The sequence below is a fragment of the Halichoerus grypus genome, chromosome 5 (genome assembly GCF_964656455.1).
Source record: "Halichoerus grypus chromosome 5, mHalGry1.hap1.1, whole genome shotgun sequence".
In the NCBI taxonomy this organism is placed as follows: Eukaryota; Metazoa; Chordata; class Mammalia; order Carnivora; family Phocidae; genus Halichoerus; species Halichoerus grypus.
In genome coordinates, this window is record NC_135716.1 from 124484743 (window position 1) to 124511505 (window position 26763).

The window sequence follows — 26763 nt, forward strand, 5'->3', positions numbered from 1 at the left end:
TACTAGATTTATATGCAGTCGGTTATTTGCTAGTTCTCCATTTCCAGGTTTAGTTTAGAACTTAATTTCTTTTCGGGACGCCTGGGTGGCTCAGTCGTTGGGCGTCTGCCTTCGGTTCGGGCTCCCTGCTCTGCGGGAAGCCTGCTTCTCCCTCTCCCACTCCCCCTGCTTGTGTTCCCTCTCTCGCTGTCTCTCTCTCTGTCAAATGAATAAATAAAATCTTTAAAAAAAAAAAAAAGAACTTAATTTCTTTTCACTTTATCTCAGAAACAGAGATGTGATATTGGCCATCTTAACAATTTTTAATCAAAATGTATGGAATTACATTAAATCTAGATACTTAGTAATTGTGAAAGACATGTTCCTTGGAAAGAAATTTTTCTACTGGATTTAATTTAGAAGTTGATTTTTCCATTTTGTGTATGTGTGTGTTTACTTATATATACAGATATTTCAGCTTATGATGGGTTATGTCCCAATAAACCTGTCCAGTTGTAAGTCGAAATGCATTTAATACACCTAACCTACTGAACATCACATAGCTTAGCCTAGCTCACCATAAAGGTTCTCAGAACACGTAACATTAACCTACAGTTGGGCAAAATCATCTCACACAAAGCCTATTTTATAATAAAAGTATAGAATATTTCATGTAATTCATTGAATACTACACTGAAAGTCAAAAAGAGGGTGGTTGTACGGGTACAGAATAGCTGTCAGTGTATAGATTTTCTATCCTTGTGATCCCGTGGCTGACCGGGTGCTGTGGCTCGCTGCTACTGCTCAGCAGCACCAGAGAGTATTGTACTGCATATCCCTACCCTGGGGAGAGATCACAGTGCAAAATCCGAAGCATGGTTTCTACTGCATGCGTCACTTTTGCACCATTGTAAAGTCAAAAAATCATAAGTTGAACCATCATAAGTTGGGTACCATCTGTATTTAATTTACTTATTTTTTAGGTTTACTGAATTAGTTAAGTTGTTGACATGTGATCTGTTTGTTTTAGTGGACATTAAGGAAACTTGTGGTATATACTGGCATATAGAATGCAAGGAACATTTTTTTTTTTTAAGATTTTATTTATTTGGCACAGAGAGAGAGAGAGAGATAGCAAGAGCAGGAATATAAGCAGTGGGAGTGGGAGAGGGAGAAGCAGGCTTCCCGCAGAGCAGGGAGCCCGATGCGGGGCTCGATCCCAGGACCCTGGGATCATGACCTGAGCCGAAGGCAGCCGCTCAACGACTGAGCCACCCAGGCGCCCCAATAAATAAAATCTTTATAAAAAAAAAAAACAAAAAACTGTGTCAAACAGGATTTTGCTTGCCAGTTTCATAGTTTATCACCTGATGTTTTTCTCAACATTTTACTATGGAAAATGTTAAGTACACAGAAGAATTGGAAGTATTGTATAGTTAACACGCACATATTCACCGCTAGATTCTACAATTAACATTTTACTATATTTGCTTTATCATGTATGACTCAATCCTTCATTCCATCTTATTTCAAGAATGAATTTCAAAGTGGCAGACATGAACACTTTACACCAAAACACTTCAGGATGCATATTATTACCTTTTAATCTTTTTTAAAACTTTTTTAAGGTGAGATTTCCACACAGTGAAATTCAGAAATTCTAATTGTACCGTTCTATGAGTTCTGACAAAAAACATACACCTATGTAAACCAAATCCCTGTCAAAAGATATTTTGATTATAATGATCTGGTTTTAGTAATTATGACAACTAATGACTTCTCTAAAGGTAGTTGGTTAAGTAACTGAATTCCAAATAGATTAAATGTGTAGTTTTGATTCTCAAGATGTCATAATTTTTGTGTATGTGATAAGAATTATATATAGTGAAAATAATTCATTGTTTTATGAATAAGTCATGAACTTGGGGGTGTATTTAAAATGAATTCTGAGGGCGCCTGAGTGGCTCAGTCGTTAAGTGTCTGCCTTCGGTTCGGGTCATGATCCCAGGGTCCTGGGATCGAGCCCCGCATCGGACTTCCTGCTCAGCGGGAAGCCTGCTTCTCCCTCTCCCACTCCCCCTGCTTGTGTTCCCTCTCTTGCTGTATCTATCTCTGTCAAATAAATAAATAAAATCTTTTAAAAATAAATAAATAAATAAATAAATAAAATGAATTCTGTGTATCAGATCTCATCTTTTTCAATCAAACACATTTCATATGCTGTTCTTAAAGATAAAACCTTTCTTAGTTTTGTTATTTATGTTTAAAGTGTATTAGTGATAAAGTATAATATGTCTATATAGTTCAGCTTTAGAGCTATATCTAAAAATAGTGCTTTGTCTTATTAACTCATTCTTCCTCTACTTGCTATCATTTTACTATTTAACGTTTAGACTATATTAACTTTATTGGCTCTTGGATTTAAACAGTGAACAGAAATGCCTGGTTGATGGTAATTTGGATTTGGAGTCCTCTGAAAATTTGGCTATGGTAGATAATTTTTTGAATTAAATTTAGACTGTCACTTTATTTTTTTTTCTCCCAGGCTGATATAGGGCTTCCATATCCACAGAGAGTTGTTCAATTGCCTGAGATTGTATGGGACCAATATACCAATAGCCTTGGGAACTTTGAAAGAGAATTTAAAAATCGTAAAAGACATACTAGGAGAGTTAAGCTTGTTTTCGATAAAGGTAAGAAATTACATGATAAGAATTTAAATAGAGAAATATCTGGCAGTCTTGCTTTAATAATCCTATACATGGTCTTCTTTTTAGTAGGTTTACCTGCTAGACCAAAAAGTCCTTTAGATCCTAAGAAGGATGGAGAGTCCCTTTCATATTCTATGTTGCCTTTGAGTGATGGTCCTGAAGGCTCAAACAGTCGTCCTCAGGTAAACAGTATAAAGCTTTGGAGCAGGAAAATTTGAACTATAGACAAAATATTTTAACATTTCCTGGTTTGTATTCTTAAAATTTAAGCAGTCTTTCACTGAAGATAGTGGGGACATGGACTTTGATGTTAAGAGAAATCTGAGTTGGAATCCCAGCTCTACCACTTAACTAGCTGTGGAATGTCAGATGTCATTTATATTAAAGCCTCGAAGCTGCAGTTCCCTTTTATATGAAATGTGATTAATATTACCTGTGTTGTAGAGTTGTGTGAAGATACGAGTAGTACATGTAACATGCCCCTTACAGTGTGTGATACGTACTCTTTATTCTAAAAATAAGATGTCTGTGCAGTGTAATTTAACCAGGATTTGAGTCCTGGCCTTGCCACTAGTAGTTAGATGAACCTTAATAGACATGTGGGTTCAGAATGGAAAAGTAACATTTCTTTAAGATGAAGTTGCTGTCATCCATATTACAGGATTGCTAGGAGTATAAAAACTAAATAAAGGAATGTGAAAACATTTTGTAAATAATAAAAAAATTACACATTAAATAATTTACTAAAATATTTTGAAATTAATAAAAAATTCCACAATATGGGGGCACCTGGGTGGCTTAGTTGATTTAGCATCTGCCTTCAACTCAGATCATGATCCCACGGTCCTGGGATTGAGCCCCATGTCGGGCCCCCTGCTCAGTAGGGAGCCTGCTTCTCCCTCTCCCTGTGCTGCTCCCCCTGCTTGTGCTCTCTCTCTCTCTTTCAAATAAATAAACAAAATCTTAAAAAAAAAAAAAAATCCCACAATATGTGTTTTATTTCGCTACGTCAAATGGTAGCCTTTATTATTTTTGACAGAGGCCCTATTTTATATGCAGATGATAAGAGGACGCCTTTGTGATGATACCAAACCTGAAACATTTAACCAACTGTGGACTGTTGAAGAACAGGTAATGTTTCTAAATTGTGTATGTTAAAGAAAAAAGATTCAGATTAGAGTCAGTATTATGACTAAGTGTATATTGTTGTAGATGATCCCTCTTAACTAAGAACTGAAAATATTAAACTTATTTCTATATAGTTTTTATCACACTTCAAGAATTTTGGATTTTGAGAATATACGAATTCCAGTTTGGGGATGGGTTTTAAAGAAGGAATCTGGGTTATAGGAAGGGGATTGAAAAAGATAGTGAAATGGGTGGAATAAAGTGTTTGTAATACAGCTTTGGAAGAGTAAAACCTGGGGCCAAATAAAGCAGTGCCTCAGAATAAGTTCTTGTTTTTGTTATGGAGGGGAGCTGACAAAGCCACGTCAGAGTATTCTGTTATGGTTTGGCATATGGCTAGGATTATTCATGGGTAAGGTTTGAGACACATCTCTGTTTCATATGAGGATTAACCCCAGAGCTATAATGAGTTCAGTGTTTATGAAAAGGTTTAGGAAATTCATTTCAAGCATCCAGATTATTCTGCATCTTTAGAACTGTGGAACAATTTAGGGGATAGGTAAGAATTTAAAAATCAAGTATTTGAATGGAAGACCACACAAAGGAAGGAAAAGTCTCTTAAATATTCTGTCTAAATCCGAATGAATTTAGATGTTTTTGTCAAATCTATAGGAGCAAGCTCATACATAGTCTAGCAAGAAAAGATGGTCAATGGAAATTACTAAGATGTGTAAAGTATTATTAATTAAAATTTTTTGGGGGGTGCTGTGTTTTTGCTTAAGCGAATAGAAAATCTTACAAGGTTTTCCATAGGTTTATTCTCTAATCTCATTTTTCCTGTGAAGTCTTACATTCCTTACTAGAAATTTTTCCTACTATGAGGATTTCTAGTGACCTAACCCCCAAAGTTGGGGAGGGAGATAGTTTAAAAAGAAGTGTGAATGTATTTATTCATTTATGTAAATGTATTTATTTATGAAACTCAGTATTAAACTTTCTTAAATTTGGTCTTCGGTTTGTCTTAGAAAAAGCTTGAACAGCTACTCCTGAAATACCCTCCTGAAGAAGTAGAATCTCGACGCTGGCAGAAGATAGCAGATGAACTGGGCAATAGGACAGCCAAACAGGTAATAGAGGAGATGGCCCCATATTGTTGGCATGTTTTTGATAGTTTTTTAATGAAGGATAATGCCACTAACATCAGCAAATCTACTACATCATTTTTAGCTACATAATGCTATAATATGTGGTTTTTTGTTTTGTTCTGTTTTTAACATTGTATATTTTGTGTTGATTTCTTTTTTTTTTTTTTTTTTTTTTTTTTTAAAGATTTTATTTATTTGACAGAGAGAGACACAGAGAGAGAGGGAACACAAGCAGGGGGAGTGGGAGAGGGGAGAAGCAGGCTTCCCGCGGAGCAGGGAGCCCGATGCGGGGCTCGATCCCAGGACCCTGGGACCATGACCTGAGCCGAAGGCAGACGCTTAACGACTGAGCCACCCAGGCGCCCCTTTGTGTTGATTTCTGAAACAACTTGAGATAATACTGCTTCAATCATTACTGAAAAATAAGAATGTAATGTACTTAGTGTCTGTTGAATGTTTAGTGAGTGCACCAGGTTGTGTACTTTTTGGTTAGACTGTGCTGATAGATTTGTGACATACTTAGGAAGTATTCTGTGGTTGTCTTTAAAAAAAAATAAAAAAATCTAGCAGTTTTCTTCTTCACGTTACCATTGAGATTAATAGGTGTGTTTTTAATAGTATAAGCATGAGCATTCATTAGTTGAAAATATGTATTTAGCTTTGGAGTCAAACACATTTCCTGTATTTTAATGATTTTTTGTCTAGATTTTAAAATATAAGTGTGTTTGTTGGCACTTTAAAATTATTTCTAGATTTATGATAAATTTTAAATTATTAGCGTTCATTAAGATACACAGGTATATTTTAATTTAAAAAAAAAAAAAAAAAAAAACTATTCCGGTATTGCATGTCTTGTAATTATGTTAAATGACTTGTCATATCTCCTTAGGTTGCCAGCCGAGTGCAGAAATATTTCATAAAACTAACTAAAGCTGGCATTCCAGTCCCAGGCAGAACACCAAACTTATATATATACTCCAAAAAGGTAAAAAGAAAATAGAAAAGTAAACTTTAGATCTTAGATTAAACTTATCAAAGTCAGAATTGCTATGTAAAAGTGTATACATTTATCAAAACAAAGTTGTTGTATTTTTAAAATCTGACTTACTCTAATCATTTTGTTATACTGGGCATGGACACAGGATAGAATTCCATTGTTGCTACTCCATGAAATTGAATGATCTTTATGTTCTTTATTTTCTTAGGAATAGGTTAGTTTGTATGAATGGGTGCTACTTGATAGATGTAGATTGAATGTATATCAGAAAGGCCTTTGTGATGTTAAAAATTTTAGGGTGTTTGACTCTTCAACAAACATAATCAGTTTCTGTTTTTCGATATGCTACATAAATCCAAAAATAGGAATATTTATTAAAATACATTATTTAATCCTCACTACAATTCTAGAAGTGTAGGTAGTGTTATCCCTTTCACTTTACTAATAATAGTATTAATAGCTAGCTTTTATTATTATTATTGAATGCTTTATGTCAGGTACTGCTCTAGATCCTTTTTTTTTTTTTTTTTTTTAAGAAGGGGGAGAAGGGAAGAAGGGAGGTTGGCATAGAGGGGGAGGGGGTGAGGGAGGATCCCAAGCAGGTTCCATGCCCAGCATGGAGCCCAATGCGGGGGTCGATCCCCATGATCCTGAGATTGTGACCTGAGCTGAAAGCAAGAGTCGGACACTTAACCGTTAACTAAGCCACCCAGGCACCCCTACAGCATTTTTATAGATGAGAAAACTAGGCCTTGGGGGACCTGGCTGGCTCAGTAGATAGAGTATGTGACTTGATTGCAGGGTTGTGAGTTCGAGCCCTTTGTTAGGTGTAGAGATTACTTAAAAATACAGCCTTAAAAAAAAAAAAAACAGCAAAGTGGCCTTAAGGTAAATGGAGTCAGTTGTTCAGTCATAAAGCTAAGTCTGAGAACCACTGACCTCTGATTCTGATCCCAGGCCTTTTCCACTATTCTCTGCTGCTTTTTACAGTGAAAAAGCTATTATCGTTTTCCTACATAGACCACTGCATCAAATTGTAGCCAATTTTTTGCTTTAATTGCAAAAACTAAAGCACACAATTGGCCTCTTTCATGTCCTTAGTAAATCATCCTGATATTTCCTCTCCACCACCACTGCCACCCTTCACGAAAGAAAATAAGAGCATATCTAATGCTGTTACCCATCCTTATTGAAGCTTCCTTACTAAGTGATTTTACATTAGGAATATTGTTTCTACAGCTCCATGTTTTACAAGTTTTGTTTTTCATCTTTTTACCAAGCTTTGTAAGCTTGTTTTAATTTGTCAGTTGATTTAAATATCTTGGATTCACCCCCCCCCCAAATATAGCATCACTTATATCAAATATGTAGAGTTCATCCTATAACTTTGGAATGTTGGAACCTTAATATTTAATTTAACAGCTCTAATTTTCATGGTTAATTTCCAAGTTAACTTTAGGTGTGTTGGGCACCTTATATTTTCACAGCTAAGACTAGTCATGATAACAAAGGAATACTAAAGAAACTTAAATGTGTTCCCTCCTTTGGGTGCACTGAATTTTAGGTTAGTATTTCGACTATAGTGATCTAGCCCACCCACTGACATAGTGATTCTTTGTCACGGTTAGAGTTTGAATCTTGAAACAGATGAAATGATGATTCTGCCTGTAGCTGAGGTTACTCTTTGTGGCTACACTGTCTATGAAGAGAGGCAGTCTGTACAGTTTTTTGAGAGTAAGGGCTTTGGTCCCACACAGGCTTAGTTTGTAATCTTGGTTCTACCACTATCTAACTGCAGCACGCTGAACAAGAAACTTAACCTCCATCTTTAAATATATCTGGCTTAGGCTACTTCATCTTCCCTGATCTTCTATAAGATGACTGTAAGAGGAGTGCTCAGCATTTGAATATCAAGAGTGTGATCAATGCTGGGGATCCAATTACAAGCTAGATAGCATGTGATCCATTGTACTGTTGTTGGGATATTCCCCCTACATTTTTTTTTTTAATCTAGTTGTGCTTTAAAATTCCAGGTAATATAGGAAAAACAACCACATAAGACTATGCTGAAGGGTAGAGCTGAAATCCTTTCAATAGATAGATTTGGAGGGAAGTAATAGTTATATTTGAGTATCTTTGATTCTTTGAATGATTATCCAGTGTCTCAATTAAAAATTTGTTTTCTCACTTAGTCTTCAACAAGCAGACGACAGCACCCCCTTAATAAGCATCTCTTTAAACCTTCCACTTTCATGACTTCCCATGAACCACCAGTATATATGGATGAAGATGATGACCGATCCTGTTTTCATAGCCACATGAACACTGCTATTGAAGAAGCATCAGTAAGTTACCTATTTATATAAAATCATATTTATCTTATGTGTTATATAGATCAGGGGTACAGAATGAGAGCATCAGAATTTTTAAATTATTCCTACCCTTCAGAGAATGTTGGTTTCTTTTAATTACCAGGCAAATTTATGGGCTTTTTAAAAAACAATATATTGTTAAAAACAAAAACAGTACATTGCTAAATTGTTATATATTAATAATATATATTATTATATACTTATATATAACATGTAAATGAGAGGAAGCTTAAAAACATGCAAAAAATAGAATAATAAAATGAATTATATGTATAATAAAATAAATTTTTTAAACAAATGCAAATATAGAGTAGTACAATGAACCCACATGCACCTATCATCCAACTTCAATAGTTGTCAGCTTGTTGCAATCTTATTTTCATCTATACTTCTTACCCACCTCATATCCATCCTGGGTTATTTTGGAGCAAGTCTCAGACATAACAGAGTTATTATCATGTTTATAAAAAGGTAATTGTTTATACGATCAAACATAAGCTCAGTTCACGTTTCCCCAGTCATAAATTGCAATAGATTTCCTCCTTTCCTCCTTCCCTTCCCATCCCCCTTTTCTCCTCTTAAAACTTTTTTGTTGAAAAATTGGGTCATTAGAATTTACCACTGTGTGTATTTTGTTTGCTTCTCCTTGGTGTCAGTTATTCTGTCTTCTGTTGCCTGAATTTTCTGTAAATTGATAGTAGGTCTAGATAATTGGTGTCACTTAGAAGTTCCGTTTTTCTGCTCCCTGAATTTTCTGTAAATTGAAAGTAGGTCTAGATGACTGACCAGATTCAGATTTGTTTTTTGCTTTTTTTTTTAAGATTTATTTGAGAGAGCGAGCAAGCATACACAGGGAGTAGGAGCAGAGTGGGACACAGAGATTTTTAAGCAGACTCCATGCTGACTGTGGAGCCTGATGCAGGGCTCGATCTCATGACCCTGAGATCACGACCTGAGCCGAAACCAAGAGTCAGACTCTTTTTTTTTTTTTTTAAGATTTTATTTATTTATTTGAGAGAGAGAGAGAGTACAAGCCAGGGGAAGGGCAGAGGAAGAGGGGGAAGCGGACTCCGCTCTGAACAGGGAGCCAGTCACAGGGTTCTATCCCAGGACCCCGAGGTCATGACCTGAGCCAAAGGCAGACACTTAACTGACTGAGCCACCCAGGTGCCCCAAGAGTCAGACTCTTAACAGATCATACCACCCAGATTTGTTTGTTAGGGTGAACAGGACTACTTCATGTGTACTTTCATCAATCTGCTTGTCTTTTTTTTTTTTTTTTGACATAGTAGCTGTTGATCATTGCCTGGGTTCATTAATTCATTCGATGTTACAAAATAGTGATATTCCTTCATTTCTTCATTATTTTTTTGATAAAATATTCTGTGAAGTAACCCCCTCTTTATCAACTGTTTGATTACCTGAAGGTACATATGGAAAAGGCAGTATAAGTGCTTGATTGTTCCCCTTATTTTCTTATTTTTAAAATGATTGAGGGGCACCTGGGTGGTGCAGTTGGTTAAGCATCCAACTCTTGATCTTAAGCTCAGGTCTTAATCCCAGGGTTGTGAGTTCAAGTCCCATGTTGGGCTCCATGCTGGGTGCAGAGCCTACTTTAAAAAAAAAGAAGTACTTTATTTAGATTTGGAGTTTAAGTGAAAGAACTCTAAAGAAGTGCTAGTCAAGTTGGCATTAAAGGATGAACAAAATTTAGCCAGGTGAAGGGTAGATTAATACATGTAGTAGACTGAATTTGATTTAACTTTTGTTTGGTTGATTTAATTTATTTTTCAATGAGCACCAGTTTGAATCATTCTGATTATTCAAATGTATATTCATGAAGCCACTAGTGGTAAAATTTACAGATTTCAGTTTCTCTTCAGAAAAGCAATATCTAGGGGCACCTGGGTGGCTCAGTCGGTTAAGCGGCTGCCTTCGGCTCAGGTCATGATCCCAGGGTCCTGGGACTGAGCCCCGCATTGGGCTCCCTGCTCGGCAGAGAGCCTGCTTCTCCCTCTCCCTCTGTCTGCCACTCTGCCTACTTGTGCTCTCTCTCTCTCTATCTCTGTTAAATAAATAAATAAAAATCTTTATTAAAAAAAAAGAAAAGCAATATCTAGAGAGAGAATATGATTACATGTATATACTTCCATACAGTTTTAAAATCTGTATACCATTTTAGCCTCATTTGAAATTAGTCGTAGTATTTCCTCTTTAAGTAAACTTGAAAACTGATTATAACAAGGAACTCTGTTTATGGGTATTTAAAAAAAATTTTGTGATAAATACATATAACCTTAAATTTACCATCTTAACTAGTTTTTAAGTGTATAGATCAGTAGTGTTAAGTACATTCACATTTTTTTTTTTTAAAGATTTTATTTATTTATTTGACAGAGAGAGAGAGAGCACAAGTAGGCAGAGTGGCAGGCAGAGGGAGAGGGAGAAGCAAGCTCTCCGCTGAGCAGGGAGCCGGACATGGGGCTCGATCCCAGGACCCCAGGATCATGACCTGAGCTGAAGGCAGCCGCTTAACCTACTGAGCCACCCAGGCGCCTCTACATTCACATTTTTGTGCAGCCAATCCCCAGAACTCTTTAATTCCTGGAAAACTGAAACTCTGAACCATTTAACAGCATCTCCCCATTGCCTCCTGCTTCCAGCCCCTGGCAGCTACCATTCTACTTTGTTTCTATGAATTTGGCTACTCTGGGTACCTCATATAAGTGGAATCATGCAGGTTTTGCCCTTTCTTGACTGGCTTATATCTCTTAACATAATGTATTCAAGATTCATCCATCTTATAACATGTATAACTATTTCGTTCCTTTTTAAAGCTGAATAATATTTCGTGGTATGTATATACCACATTTTGTTTATTGGTTCATCTGTCAGTGGACATGGTTTGCTTTCACCTTTTGGCTATTGTGAATAATCCTACCATGAACATAGGTGTACAAATACCTGTTCGAGTCCCTGCATTCAGTTCTTTTGGGTATATACCCAGAAGTGAAATTGCTGGATCCACATGTTAATTCTACGTTCAATTTTTGAGGACCCGCCATACTGTTCTCTGCAGTGGTCGCAACAATTTACTTACTCACCAGCAGTGCACAAGGGTTTCAGTTTCTCTACATCCTTGCCAACACTTGTTATTTTCTGTTTTGTTTTGTTTTTTTTTCTTTTGATAGTAGCCATCCTGCTGGTTGTGAGGTGATTTAACTTTTCTTAGTCTTGTTGACCAAATTTAATAGTATCCTTAGACCTAAAATGCAAATTAAAAAATTTGGCAGCATTTTTACTCTGTAATAGCTTAAAATATATCTGAATTTAATAAATTTCATTATAAAATTTCTTACCCCATTATTTAGTTAGGCCACATTATATTTATTAGTGTTACATATTTATTACATTACTTATTTTGTCATTCTCTGTGCTGACACAGGAAGGCAGTAGCTATAATTTAACATCTTTAATTGACAAGAATTTGAAATGGGTGAAAGATAGTGTGAGATGAAGTAGGTGAAGTGTGAGGTTGTAAAGAATCTTTTGTTAGCTGAGGACTTTGGACTTGTCTCTGTAGACAGGAAGCCATTGGGAGATTTTAAGCCATTGTGGGGCTTGAGGAAGGAGAGGATACTCTAGAGGAGCAATTTGAAAGATTTTATTACTATTTTTTAAAGATTTTATTTATTTATTTGACAGAGAGAGAAGAAGCAGGGAGAGCAGCAGGCAGAGGGAGAGGGAGAAGCAGGCCCCCCATGGAGCAGGGAACCCAGTGTGGGGCTCCATCCCAGGACCCTGGGATCATGACCTGAGCCGAAGGCAGATGCTTAACGACTGAGCCACCCAGGCGTCCCTGTGTCAGTATTTCTTATACTTAGTTCATTTTAATTATCAAACATTTTTGTTTTCTCTTTTATTCTTTATTAGGATGAAGAAAGTATTCCTATCATGTATAGGAATTTACCTGAATATAAGGAACTATTACAGTTTAAAAAGTTAAAGAAGCAGAAACTCCAGCAGATGCAAGCTGAAAGTGGATTTGTACAACATGTGGGCTTCAAGGTAAATTTTACTGTTTATTCAATTTTTGAAAGGGTGATAAGAGATATTTAAGGTAATTTCTGGAGCTTTAAATTCCAGACTTCGCAGCACACAGATAAAAGTAAGTTTAGTTCTAGTCCTGTTCATTTAACTTATAGTGTGCTACAGGTACTGACGTTAATAGGTTTATGATTCAATGGAACGAAGACAAACATACAGACATCTGTATTTTGAGATAAAATATGAGATGTTTTTGTCTAGCTGTTTCTCTTTCTTACTCCCGCCTTTACTGAGATATAACTGACAAAAATTGTGTATATTTAAGGTATACACAATTTTAAAGTACAAAAACATCACCTCACATAGATACCCTTTTTGTATGTGTGTGGTGACAGCACTTGTGATGGACTCTCTTAGCAAATTCCAAGTCTACAGTACTGTATTATTTAATCCCATGCTGTACGTTACATCTCCAGAACTTACTTATAATTGAAAATTTTTATCATTTGACTTACATCTCTCCATTTCTCCCACCTCCCAGCCCCTGGCAACCACCATTCTACTCTCTGCTTCTATGAGTTTTGGGGTTTTTGTTTTCATATATATGTGAGATCGTATAGCACTTGTTCCTTTCTCTGTGGTTTCTTTTACTTAGCATAATGTCCTCTACTCTCTCATCCATGTTGTCACAAATGGCAGGATTTCTTTCTGTTTTATGGCTGAATAATATTCCATTGTGTATGTGTGATATTTTCTTTATCCTTTCATCCATCAGAGCTATTTCTCTTTTTGTTGTTGTTCATAGATGAGAAATTTCTTTTCCCCTTCCAGGCTAGTAGAAGTACATCCATTCATTCCAGCAAATTTTGAAATACTCATTATGTTCCAGGCACTTTGCTTAAGTGCTAGGGATTCAGTAGTAAACAAGATGGACTCAGTTTCTGTCCTTATTCTGTTTTCATCTCATAAGGAATTTAGTTAAGTTAGTAAAATAGTTGACTATGACTAGAGAACATACTGGAGAGTAGTGAGGCTATTGAGGTGCCTTGGAAATTTGCTGAGGAGTTTAAACTTCCCTTAAAGCTTGGGGAATCATTGAAGGAGTTTAAGCAGAGAGTAATATGAAATTTGCACTATAGAAAAATCATTCCTATTATTTATACTATTAGTATTGATAATCTTTGGGAAGGCAGGGGGGTTAGAGTGGATAATTTCTGAATACTATATTGTTAAATTCTATAAACAGTAATGTATTCATGTATGTTATTTATGTAATTGAAAAAAAAATTAAGTGATGGAGAAGAAGATCATTCTGGACTTAGTATGGAGAATGGATAAGAAGACAAGGCTGGAGGCAGGGAGACTGGTTAGAGACTCTTTTGGTAATTTAGACAAAAGATGAGAATGTCCCAGGCTTGATTGGTGGCTGTGGAAATCGAGAGAGATTGACAAGTTTGAGAACACTTTGGGCTTTAGAATTGATTGTATTTGGTGAGATTGGAGGAAGCATTTCTAAAATGAGACCAGGAACTATATAGAGTTGCTGGTAGTGGTTACATAAACATACTGATATGTGCTGTGACTGATACACAGAAACTTAAAATTATTATACCTCTGAACCTCTAGTATGGCCATTAGCCAGACTATATTAAATGATTTTTCCTCCTGGTCTTTCCATAACCCTGCTTCTCCATTAGAAATTTTCCCAGTTGTTATCTCTGGCCTTTCCAGAGGAAACGCTCCACTTCTCAAAATTTTGCTGTAAGACCCAGCTGTGGCTTGTTTACTAATCTGTCGGCCACTCTAGTTGGCCTGATGATCAAAGAAACTAGAAATGAGATTTATTTCCAAAATCACCCAGGAGAGACTGAGGGCTACCAGGATGCCACCACACTGGGAAGAAGCTAGATCTGCCTTTTCTTTATGATGGGCATTGGTTATTCAGATCCTTCAGGCTTTGGAGAGTAATTCGGTAAGATAAAAGTGTAGAGAGGATTTGTGTTTACCTGGGTTCACTTAGTGATAGCTTGTTCAATAGTTCTGTAATTTATTTGTATAGTTTTAACTGTGGTATTGAGTCAGTGGTTTTCAATCACAGTCGTCATACACTGGTCTGAGGTCCATTTAAGGTAAACAGTTATTAATAATCAGGTGTCCAAATTTGCAGGTGATTACTTAAAATTTTAAAAAGTGAATTAAAGAGTACACTTCTCATGATGAGCACTGAATAATGTACAGAATTGTTGCATCACTATATTGTATACCTGAAACTAATAAAACACTGTATGTAACTATACTGGAATTAAAATAAAAAATTCCAAAAAGTACATTAAAGCATATTCAAGGTTATCCCTAGTTTATTATAATGTACCTCTCACCCACCTGTACTTGCATCTTGAACGGATGGAATTTCGGCTAGTTTGCTAGAAATTGTATCTGACTTACAACGATTTTCGTGTTACACTGCTGTCTAGTGCATGGGGAGAGGAGAGGATGTTTTTGTGCACATTGTGTGTTTCCCATCAGGAAAAAAAGGTTTTGGAACAGTGTGTGTAGCTTTTTAAAATTTTTTATTTATTTTATTTATTTATTTTTTAAAGATTTTATTTATTTATTTGACAGAGAGAGACACAGCAAGAGAGGGAACACAAGCAGGGGGAGTGGGAGAGGGAGAAGCAGGCTTCCCGCAGAGCAGGGAGCCCGATGCGGGGCTCGATCCCAGGATCCTGGGATCATGACCTGAGCCGAAGGCAGACGCTTAACGACTGAGCCACCCAGGCGCCCCTAATTATATTACTTTAAATGGAATTATATGACTTCAAATGTAACTTTTAAATTTTCCCTTAATTTTATATTTAAATTTATTTTCCGAATATCCAGAAAGGTTGAAAGAATAATACAATATGAACACTTGTATATTCATTCTCTTGATTCAACAATTGTTCCTATTTTGCCATATTTGCTTCATATAACTATTTGTGAGTATGTGTATTTTTTCTGAATGCCTTGAAAATTAGTTGCAGACATTGTGATATTCACCATAAATGTTGATATAGTCACAATATTATCAACACATTTAAGAGAATTAAATATATATATATATAATGAAAATAATAACCAAGTTATTTTCAAATTTTTCTAATTGTCCACAAATGATTTTTATTGTTTATTTTTTTAAAGATTTTATTTATTTGAGAGAGAACGAGAGAGAGCATGAACGGGGTGGGGAGGGGAAGGGCAGAGGGAGAAGGAGAAGCAGGCTTCCCGCAGAGCAGGGAGCCCAACGCGGGGCTCGATCCCAGGACCCTGGGATCATGACCTGAGCCGAAGGCAGACGCTTAACAACTGAGCCACCCAGGCGTCCCCAATGTGTGTAGCTTAATATTTTTTCTCTCTGAAACTTTTACAGTGTGATAACTGTGGCATAGAACCTATCCAGGGTGTTCGGTGGCACTGCCAGGATTGTCCTCCAGAAATGTCGTTGGATTTCTGTGATTCTTGTTCAGACTGGTAAGTGTTTTCTTCATTGTAGGTCTCACATTTTGACAAGTAAAGAGCTTCACAGCCACTAGTGAATTTGATTTCCAAACTACTTAGAGAATGACCACACTTAGTGAATTAAACTTTGTTGTTCTAGGCAATTAAGAAATTTTAATTATACCACATCTCAAGTAACTTTCCATTAGAGATTTTGATAGATTAATGGATTTGAATAGGTAGAGCTGTGAGGAAGTTTTGTAATGTCTAGACAAAAATGCATCCAATGCCATGTAATGATATGTGTGTGTGTGTGTTTTTTTTTTCTTTGCAGCCTACATGAAACAGATATTCACAAGGAAGATCACCAGTTAGAACCTGTTTATAGGTCAGAGACATTCTTAGACAGAGACTACTGTGTGTCACAGGGCACCAGTTATAATTACCTTGACCCAAACTACTTTCCAGCAAACAGATGACATGGAAGAGAACATCATATACTAGTCCTCTTCAACACATAGCAATGGTATCATTGTGAATTATGTGCACAGTTTGGAAAGATTCTCTGCTTTCCCTGAAATGACACTCACAGCATGACAGCTTCCTGAGTGTTCTCGTCAAGTCCAGCTCTGCACCGTTGTGGCTCTAGATCAGTGTTCAGCAGCTGAACATTCCTGGTGAGCAAAGGGTTTCCCTGGTGAATTTCTCACCACCACCCTAAAGCCTTTTAGGTGGTGATCTTAAATGGGTGAGATGGAAACGAGAGCACACATTAAAGAGAGTAAATTCCAAAGGTTTCAAAGAACTCGGTCATAAATAGGATAATGAGAAGACAAAGTATTTATCTTAAAACAGTTTAGTAGCTTTCAGTTTTGTGAAAATAGTTTTCGGCACAGAAGCTGACTTCTTAGACAAAGTTTTAACCAATGATGGTATTTGCTTCTAGGATATACACTTAAAAAGAACTCACTGTCCCAGTGGTGGCCACTGATGGCCTTTAGTAAATCGGAGCTGCTTAACCATATTGATGTCTAATTTCTTTTAACCACAATGAACTGTCCTTCTTACCAACAGCGAAGCACTACAGGAGGCCGCTGTGGCATTGCTTCCTTGACCAGCTCATGGTGTGTGAATGTTATACAATTGTCACTCAGATATATTTTTTAAATGTAATGTTATATAAGATGATCATGTGATGTGTACAAACTATGGTGAAAAGTGCCAGTGCTAGTAACTGTGTAAAGTCTCTAATTCACAACATTAATTCCTTCAAAATACACAGCCTTCTGCCTCTGTATTTGGAGTTGTCAGTGCAACTCATCAAAGAAAACTGCCTAATATAAAAATCATATATATGGTAATAATTTCCCTCTTTTGTAGTCTGCACAAGATCCATAAAAGATTGTATTTTTATTACTATTTAAACAAGTGATTAAATTTAGTCTGCGCAGTGAGCAAGAGTTCACATGCATTCTTTTATACTGCTGGATTTTGTTGTGCATCATTTAAAACATTTTGTATGTTTCTTCTTATCTGTGTATACAGTATGTTCTTGAATAATGTTCATTTGTCAGGAGAACTGTGAGAAATAAACTATGTGGATACTGTCTGTTTATATTATAGAATGCTTGTTGTGAGTTCCTTTTGGTTAGATTTTGGAGTTTTTTTTTTACTAGTGTTAAAACAAAAAAAAAATTCTTTTTAAGGGGTTGCTTTACCTTTTTGTCCTTTAAAAAAAGAGTAAGGACTATAGTATTATGGAAATGGGTTGAATGTGAGAAGCTCTGGAAAGGTGGTTATGTTTTCACTCAGTGTGTGCTGAGACACTAAATTAAACTGGGTTACAAAAAGAACACACACCATGGTTAAAGAAGAATGCTATTATTAATGTCCAGATGTGAAAACTATACTTAGGCTGAAAAATTTTATTCTTTTGGATGAAAGTAAGCCCCCCCTCATGTGTTTAAACAGATGGTTTTTGAAGATCACTGTATGCACTGACAATTATTATTGACTATTGGAAGAGATGAATAAATATTCTAAGATTAAATATTAATACTCACTTTATTTTTAGAGTTTTTTCCAATTTTAAATCAAGGGGACATTATTTACTAGTCCTTCAATATGTTGTGAGGTACTAAAATCATACCTTGAATTTTTTTAATTGAAAAAAGTAATATAATATTTTAAATATAGAAATATGAGGGTTTTAAAATAATATATTGATTAAAGATTACTGATGATGCTGATAAAATATATTGCATCAGAACAGGAAATGGACTTAACCTCTCACTCTGGAATTACTAGTTGGGAGAAGAGGGAATTGTTAACATTGGGGCATTCTGACATTAAATGTTAAGTGAATATGCCAGGAGTTCTACCTTCAACTTGTAGCAAGACAGCAGCACTTGATGGAAACTTGTGTTTTATAGAAATAATACCAATTGGTTTTGGAGAGCCATTCGGGTCCATTCAAAAAGTCCCATAAAGTATAAAGTATGCTTTGGAAGAGGGCTGTGTGTGATACAGTTCTGATCTAAACAATACACTAAAAATACTTAAATGTATTTTTCAAGGGCAGAGATTTTGAGAATTTTGAGTGGCAAAGAGCATTACTTTCTGCTTGAGTAAAGATCTGTTTATTTTGCATTTTCAGCTCCAAGCATATAGTCCTCCTGGCTTTTAAATGCTCTAAAGGGCATAGTAGTAGTAATGTGTATGTGGTGTTGTCATTTTAATTGGCGGACTGGAAGAATGGGCAAGGCTGTCTTTTGCAAGTAGTCCTTCCATCTCCTATAAGGAAGTATTGCCTTTAAGAGACAACATAGACTGACTTGTTAAAAGCATTGTATATTAAGTGGTATTTAGTAGGTCAGATGTATTTCCTGAGATATGTTCAAGTTATTTGCTAAGAACTGAAGGAACTTTGCATGACACCTAAAACCACTGCTCTGAGGTTGAGGCAGAAGAGGTTTTGATTGGTGTGGTGTGCACTAGTAATAATAGCAAATACTAATGACGTGCCTACTATGTGCCAAGCAAGCACATGATAGCAGATTTAATTCTCACCACCTTAGGAGAAAGGTGTGTTGATTATCCTGTTCTCATATGAGGAGATCTAGCCAGAGAGGTTAAATAACTTGCTCGGGGTCATATAGTTAGTAAAGTTTAACCTAAACAGATTGCTCCAGAGTCACTACCCAATTTCTGGAGCAGGAATATTCCCTTTGTGTCAGGCGTCTCTAAGGTGTTGCAGGTGGAAGTGAGCAGGGGTTGCTTTTCAGTCTTTTTTTCTGGTGTGGTGTGGCTCCTAGAGTTACAAACCTTAGCACAGAATAGAGAAGCAGATCTGTGGATGGGGGAAAAGCACTGAAATCGTCGGCCATGGTGAGTTAGAAAACCACACGTACATAGAATTTACATATTCTGATTTGACAGCAAACATGTGATCGTGAGGCTTTAGGCAAAGTCTCCTGTCTGAGACAATTTGTTTCCATGCATGTTTGGTGCCTCTCACTTAACCTAATAGTATGCCTTATCCAGTTCCCCTTTTGTTTAAATTACATTACAGAACAATTATATACTGAGATATGAAGAACTCTTTTTTTTTTTTTTTTTAAGAAAATAGTATATCACAGGTAGTAAGGATAAATACTGTTTTGTGAAATTCCTTTTTTAGTTGTAACTGTGGCATGCTGTGTAAACTGTTTTTTTAATGTGGGTAACAGAGTTTGAAAGCCGTTGCTCTAGGTGTACTGGAAGTCTCCAAATAACAGGTAGTTTTTTTCCCCACAAAGATTATGGAGGCATTGTCATTTTTAGGTTATTAAGTGTCTTTATTTCTTAACCTTATGAAATATGCTTCTGTTGATATGATCCCCCCCATGACTTCTTTTTTTTTTTAAACTTCTCATGTAGCCGATTAAATGGGTTTTTGAGAGTGGTATCACATTTAGCTCCATGAGGACAGAGACCATCCATCCATGTCTGTCTGTATCCCTATGGCCTGCCTAGCTCTTAGTAGATTTTCAGTAAATATTTATTGGTAGTATGATCAGTGTTTCCATGAGTTACATTTTTTTTCCAGGAAGGTAGGAGAGAGAGACCACTTATGTCTGAGTGTGTCTGTGAGTGCCCATGTGGGGCCCTTAGAGGGCCTGCCTCAGAGGATCTTTCCAGGGCTCTGAGAGGACTGAAGAATTGCATCCTGTCTCTTCTGGAGGATGTGGTTCCACCTTGGGCGACTGAGATTATACTTCTCTCTGGATCCCCAGCTAGGCCATATATCTTGATTCTCTGCCATGTTTTTAGAGTGAAAGGACACTAGAGTGGAAATTCTGGGTCCCAGTCCCAATTGTGAGGCGCACTCAATAAATGTTGACTAAAAACCACCTTTTATTGAACAGTAGGAACTAGTAAATGATATAGAGGTATAATTAACTTGTTTAATCCTCACAACTCCTCTATGAGGGTGCTTATTATTATGATCTCTACAGGGAAGTAACGAAGGTTCAGAGGATTTAAATGTTAGCTCTCAAAAATTGCTATGTGTGGGACTGAGGATATAAAGCTTTGCCTTTATAGAGCTTATAGTCTAATGCAGCAGAATAGCAGTAAACAAGTACATATGAAATACTACGTAAAGTTAAGCAGAGATAAATGCTGTGAAGAAAAATAACGCTTAAAGAAAAATGATGGAAGAATGGAGACCCGTCTGTCATTTTTAGATGGAATAATCAAAGAATGTCTTGATGACGAGTGTAAATTTGAACAGAGACCTGGACGGAGTGAAGGAATTAGCTTGTAGATAACCTGGTGGAAGAGGCAGAAGGATAGCAACAAGGGTCCTGATGGAGCACAGAGCTTGGCTTGTTCAGGCAACATTAAGAGGGCCAGGTAGCTTGAGCCAAATGAGCAAGAGGAGAGTATAGTTGATGGGGTGATACAAAGTTACAGGGCCAGAGCAGGTGAGGCCTTGAATGTGGACCACTGTAAAGGAGTTTGGATCGTGTTCTGATGTCTTATTTCCATACACACAAGGTCTTTTGCTAGGCAAACACCTCTGAGATCCTTTCCTGCTTTAAAATCCTGTGACTTTAAAGTAGTGATGTTATTTCAAGCCATCCACATCAGTAACATGTTTTAGCAATCTAAGCCATTTACCCCTGCTGGTTGGTTGGTTGGTTTTTTTTTTTCAAGTGGGCAGCCAGCTACAGCCATAAAAGCCATGGCTGGCCCTGTCTGCTGCCCTGCCATCTCATTTCCCTTCCTGAAGCTGTCAGAGCTGTGGTAGGCATGGACTGTGTTTGCCAGTATGTGGTATGTGTTTAAAGAATGTTAATCCCTACAAAGAGTCATTTTGTGTTTTTGGCGTAAGTGATAATTTTCATCCTCTAACTCTCTCTCATTTGCTGAAATGCTCCTTGTGCCCCCTTATAGAGAGTGTGACAGCTGGGGTAGTAATGAAGCATTTGACAACTGTGTGAGTTGTAGGAACATGCCCCTTTTTGTAATAGAGGCATAATTGTAACCAAAGAAGCTTAATTTTTTCTTTAGCAAACACTGACATTTCTGTTTAAGAATGACTGCTAGAGCAAAAGGAAATACAAAAATTACCATGTATCATGAGTACACTGAGAATTCTCTCTGTAATAGCTCAAAACTGATCTATGGCCAAAATTAAAACCATATGAGCATATCCTAAATTTCAACTATTACTGTGTTTGCTTCTAATTCTGTTTGGAATAAGGCTTCAAGTGCTTTCCAGAATGATGTGAGTTACAAATAAATAGAAAAAGAGTTTTGTTGTGTTCCATTTATTTTATTTGTACATATCCATTTCAAAAGAAAAAAAATGACTTTAAAAATACAGTTCTGTCCCAGAATTGGATCCTTACCAGCACAACCATTGAAGGGGAAAAAAGTCATGCAAACTGAAACTATGGTCTTTTGTAATGACTGAATGGAAGATGCAATTATTCCAGTAGAATATATAAGAAGCTCTGATTTGGCAACTGATAGCACAAAAGAGAACCCAAACTTCACTGGTTTGAAGCAAGGAAAACACAGTTTTACATATGGATATGATAAGGTTTGCACAGCCCTGTTGAAGGCCTGTATGAAACGAATGTAGCTCTGGGATCTGTTAAACATCATGTACTGACATGCCTCTCCTACCCACATCAGTTTGGTTACTGTTACTTTATTTCTTACTTGCTTGGCAGTAACAATAAGTAAATAGGTGATCATGTGAAATCAAAACTGTAAGCTGACATTAGTCCAGTGAATGCAGTAACAAATCACCTCATGCTTTAAAGTTATGATTGATCATTGGTATTAATTTATCATTGCTGAAATGCACCACCAGGTATAAAAGCGATCAGGTTAGACAATTTATCCAGTTTGTTTTCTTAGCCATTATGACAGCAGTCCAAGTAGCCAGTTTCCAAAAAATGAACGGACACATTTGTTATTGGTGACTAGTCTGGGTTTTACTGTCTCGGGAAAGCTATACAATTTCACACTGTATTATCTCTTATCAAATTTAATCACATTTCTTATCAACAATTGGAGTTGTCAGCCCAGTCTCTGGCTCTGAGCTACTGCTAGTGGATGAGACTTGAGGAGATGCCTAGGCCTGCCCCTCAGATGAAGGGCCTTCATCAGGCAACGGCATGTCAGTGTCGGGATGAGGAAGGGAAATGTGCTGCGGGGTTAGGGGCGCCAATCCCCTACTTGACAGAGGGAAACCAGACAGACTGCTGCGAGTCCTGGGGGCACCACCGGCGCACGCCAGCACTCACTGCTGCTTCCACACCAGCAGCTCGGGGGCGCGGCCGGGACCGCAGAGCAGTGTGCGTGCCAGGGGGCGGACAGCTGTGGGGTGAGGGAGAAGAGGTGGAGCATACGAAATACATCATGCATGATTTCCAGACACCTCTCAGGAAGGTCGAGTTGGGCAGCAAACAGCAATGTTAGGATTGGGGCAGCGGTGGGGAGCACTAAAGGTTTAACTTGAAACATACTGTGTTAAGGGATGAACCTTTTAATATTTTTTTCTGTCTCCACTCTCCTTAATGCACATGCTTTTTTGCCTTCAGAAAATAGAGTCAATAGCTGTGCAGAGTTGAAGAAAAACTTCCTCTGGCGTCCCCTCTGCATTTACCTACATTTAAAAGGGAAAAAAAGAAAGTTAGTCTTTTTTTTTTTTTTTAAGATCTTATTTAGAGAGAGCACAAGAGCATAGGGAGAGGCAAGGGAGAGGGAGAGAGAATCTGAAACCGACTCTGCACCCACGACCCTGAGATCATGACCTGAGCCAAGATCAAGAGTTGGATGCTTAACTGACTGAGCCACCCAGGCGCCCCCAGAAAGTTAGTCTTAAGAAATATTTGTAGATAAGACTGTTCCTAACAATAAAAAATGAATTACCTGCTCATAACTTACTGTGCAAAATTTTAAAATAAGAGACCCCAAAACCACAGAGGAAAAGTGAGTAGTTGTTTAAAAACTAGGTTTGTCTAAATTAAAACATCAATGAGATACTACTACACACCTATTTGGCCAAAATCCAAAAAAACCCACCGGATGCTGGTGAAAGTGTGGCGCAATGGGAATGCTCATTCTTTGCTGATGGGATTGCAAAATGGTACAGCCACTTTGGAAGACACTTTGGCAATTTCTTACAAAATTAAACATTCTTAACCGTATCATCCAGGAATTGTGCATCTTGCTATTTACCCAAAGGAGCTGAAAATTTATGTCCACATTAAAAACTTGCACATGGATGTTTATAGGAGCTTTATTCATACTTGCCAAAACTTGGAAGCAACTAAGATTTCATTAGGTGAGTGGATAAACTGTGGTATCCAGACAGTGGAATATTATTTAGCACTCAAACGAGTTACCAAGCCATGAAAAGACTTGGGGGGAACTTAAATTCATATTACTAAGTGAAAGAAGTCAATCTGAGAAGGCTAAATAACCATATGACATTATGAAAAAGGCAAAACTAGGGAGACAGAGTATAAAAAGACTGAGTTGTGGGGAGAGAGGAAAGAATGGGTGGAATAAAGAGGATTTTTATGATAGTGAAACTTAATGGTGTATACAGGTCATCACATATTTGTCAAAATCCATTGAGTGCGAACACCAAGAGTGAACCCTAATGTACATTAACCTGGACTTTCGGTGAGAATGATGTGTTGATGTAGGTTCATCGATTGTGACATACTACGCTTGTGTGGGATGTTGATCGTGGGGGAGGTTGTTTTGTGTTTGCGGACAAGGGTATATGAGAATTCTGTACTTTGTTCAGTTTTGCTGTGATTTAAAACTCAAAATCTATTTAAAACAACAAAAACTAGGTGCCTTGTTGAGGTAAAGTATCGTTGAGGCTCATGGAAAGACGAGTTAAGACTTCTGAGTGCTGCAGAGCATTTGGAGGACAGGAATAGGGCATGGGGTGGGACTGCAGAGAAGAAAGCGGAAAGCTGGGACCGCAGCTGGTCCCCTTGGAAGTTGTTGGTACACCACCGCAAGGGGCTGTCCCAGAGGAAGCAGGGAGGGAGCTGATTCCTGGGCATGAAGGCACTACTACGTACCCTTCCTCTCTCAAAATTTCCTAACATTGTCCCAGCCACTGAGGAGTGTCCCACCACACCTGGGACAGCAGGAAGAGGAGGCCTGGTGACCCACCTAAGACTCGTGAGAGGGGTGGGCAGCGAGCCTGCTAAGATGCAACTTTTTCAGGCTTTATCTCCACACGTTTTCATTTGCTAGGGTTGGGCTGGGCCATCTAATCCACATATTTAACACATTCTCCAGATGATTTTGCTGTGGGTCATCTTGGACCACACTCTGAAAAACACTGATTTCTTCCGCTCTTGTCTACCTTCTTTGTGCAAAGTAGTTTCGATTTCACAACACTAGGGACTTCACAGATCCTGAAGGTAAAATAAATTCTCAAACCCACCGCCCCCCCCACCGCTAAAAAAAAACCCCACCACATTTAAATATCCCAGAAAATAGATACAACAATGTTTATAGAAGTGATGTTTGTAATAGCCCCAAACTGGAAAAACTGCAAAAGTCCATCAGCAATAGATGGATAAATAAATGGTGGCATAGTCACATGATGGAACAGTATAGTGATGGAAAAAACCCTACAGCTACAATCAGCAACAGGGGCTAATCTCCAACGTTGCAGTGAGAGAAGGAAGCAAGTCTTGGAAGAATATGCATACAGTATGATTCAAGTTATGTAAAATTCAAGAACAAGCAATGCTAAATTGTGTCGGTTAGGGATCCATACATGAGTGGTAAATCATAAAGAGAAGCAAGAAGATGATTATCATAAACATCAGGAAAGTGGCCACTTCTTGGAGAGAGGAAGGAAGAGGTGACCTGGGGAGACCCAGGGAGCTGCCGTTCCCTCCGACTTCTGGGCCCGTGTCGTGATTACACGGTGTTCGTTTTATAATTCTTCAAACCATACACACTGCTTTTGCAGTACCGTGTGTATGATGTATTTCACAATAAGGAAAACATTAAAATTTTAAAAAATGTAAGCACCCCTCCCCCAGTAGATGTGTCCTACCCGATTCTTACAGGAGAGTCAGAGGCTTTCCACCTGGGGGCAGAGACTTCGGCTTTGCCATGTTTGTGTCCCTTACAGCACCTTGCCTCTTGCTTTTCCTCTCCTTCCTTTTCCTGTCAACCAACCAACATTTCCTGGGTGCTAACAATGTATTATGTGCTGGAGATACCAAGCGGAACAAGACAAAAGGATCCTGCTCTCAAGGAGCTCCCAGCTCCAGGGCAGAGACCAAGAATTAACAGGAATTGACACGGTTTGAGGTGAGTACAGGAGTGGCTGATACAGAGCACCTTCCAGGATGTTGGGAGGGCAGGGACACTTCCTGAGGAAAGTCGTCGTCATCATCTAAAACGGTAAACTTCACCATTAATGAAGCATAAGTGCTTTTATTTATTTTTAATTACTTTTTTTTCCACTTCTGCCCATGCTTGCTAGCTCCCTTCTTCTCTCTCTCTCATCCTCTCTCAAGCCCTCCATCATCCTCTCCCTGACTCTCTCCCTCCCTCCCTCCAGTCCTTCCCCTCCTCACTTGCTCCCTCATTCCACTCCCTGCTCCCCAGCCTCCATGCTTTTAAACAATCAGGTAATTCTGACAAGGATCTTGAAAGACAGATATGGTCATCCCCATTTCACACATGACAAAACTGAGGCTCTGAAAGATGAATTAAATTTCCCAAGGTCGTATAGCTAAGTATGTGGCAAGGACTCCAAAGTCCTTGCACTTGTGACTACGTGACATTACATCCACCAGTTCAGAATGGCCGCATGGTTGAATTTGGTTGGGGCAGCAAGGAGTGAAGCTGGAACGGTAAGCCTTTGCTGACCATAAAGAAGCCTATAGATTCTGTTTCATGATAATAATGGGGAGTTACATGTCAGGGTTTTTAAAGTATGAATTGATACAATCAATCACAGGTACATAAAAGTCGTTGATAAATATTTGCCTAGTCAAAAAATTGCAAGAGGGCTGGAGTGTGAAGCAAAGAGCACTGTATCAGGAGCGATGATAACCCGGTACTATCTCCGGTGGGCTTCAGGACTCAGACCAGCCGTTCATCCCCTTGGGCCCTCAGTTTCCTCCTCTGTTCTGTAAAGGGACTGATGTCAGACATGGTAACCTCCAGGTTTGGTTCCAGCTCTGATACTCTATGCTATTCCAAATCTCGGTTGACATCTTCATGGTGGTGAGGTGCCCATCAGTGGGCGTCAGGACTGTTCGTTGGGTGTTGACAGTCAAGCTGGGCCTACAGGACTAGATCTGCATTTGAAGATAATAAAGAAGAAGGAGAGCCTTCTCTGTGGGGAGACC

General features: G+C 37.9%; 2 protein-coding genes across 11 annotated transcripts in view; one reads left to right on the top strand and one right to left on the bottom strand.

The window, feature by feature from the left end:
- The window catches only part of ZZZ3 (zinc finger ZZ-type containing 3), a 110808-nt gene extending 89149 nt beyond the window's left edge, over positions 1 to 21659 (top strand). For 7 of the 8 annotated variants that reach the window (XM_078072881.1, XM_036113360.2, XM_078072884.1 and 4 more), the window contains 9 exons: positions 2525 to 2672; positions 2757 to 2872; positions 3750 to 3821; positions 4844 to 4945; positions 5853 to 5948; positions 8153 to 8305; positions 12266 to 12400; positions 15789 to 15889; positions 16191 to 21659. In XM_078072881.1, the coding sequence (XP_077929007.1) occupies positions 2525 to 2672; positions 2757 to 2872; positions 3750 to 3821; positions 4844 to 4945; positions 5853 to 5948; positions 8153 to 8305; positions 12266 to 12400; positions 15789 to 15889; positions 16191 to 16335 (1068 nt within the window). In that variant the 3' untranslated portion in view covers positions 16336 to 21659. The remainder of the gene's footprint in view (positions 1 to 2524; positions 2673 to 2756; positions 2873 to 3749; positions 3822 to 4843; positions 4946 to 5852; positions 5949 to 8152; positions 8306 to 12265; positions 12401 to 15788; positions 15890 to 16190) is intronic. The other variant, XM_078072883.1, reaches the window with a different exon arrangement.
- AK5 (adenylate kinase 5) overlaps positions 21657 to 26763 on the bottom strand; it is a 238674-nt gene continuing 233567 nt past the window's right edge. For all 3 annotated transcript variants that reach the window (XM_078072887.1, XM_078072886.1, XM_078072885.1), the window contains one exon: positions 21657 to 23021. In XM_078072887.1, coding sequence (XP_077929013.1) covers positions 22953 to 23021 — 69 coding nt within the window. In that variant the 3' untranslated portion in view covers positions 21657 to 22952. The remainder of the gene's footprint in view (positions 23022 to 26763) is intronic.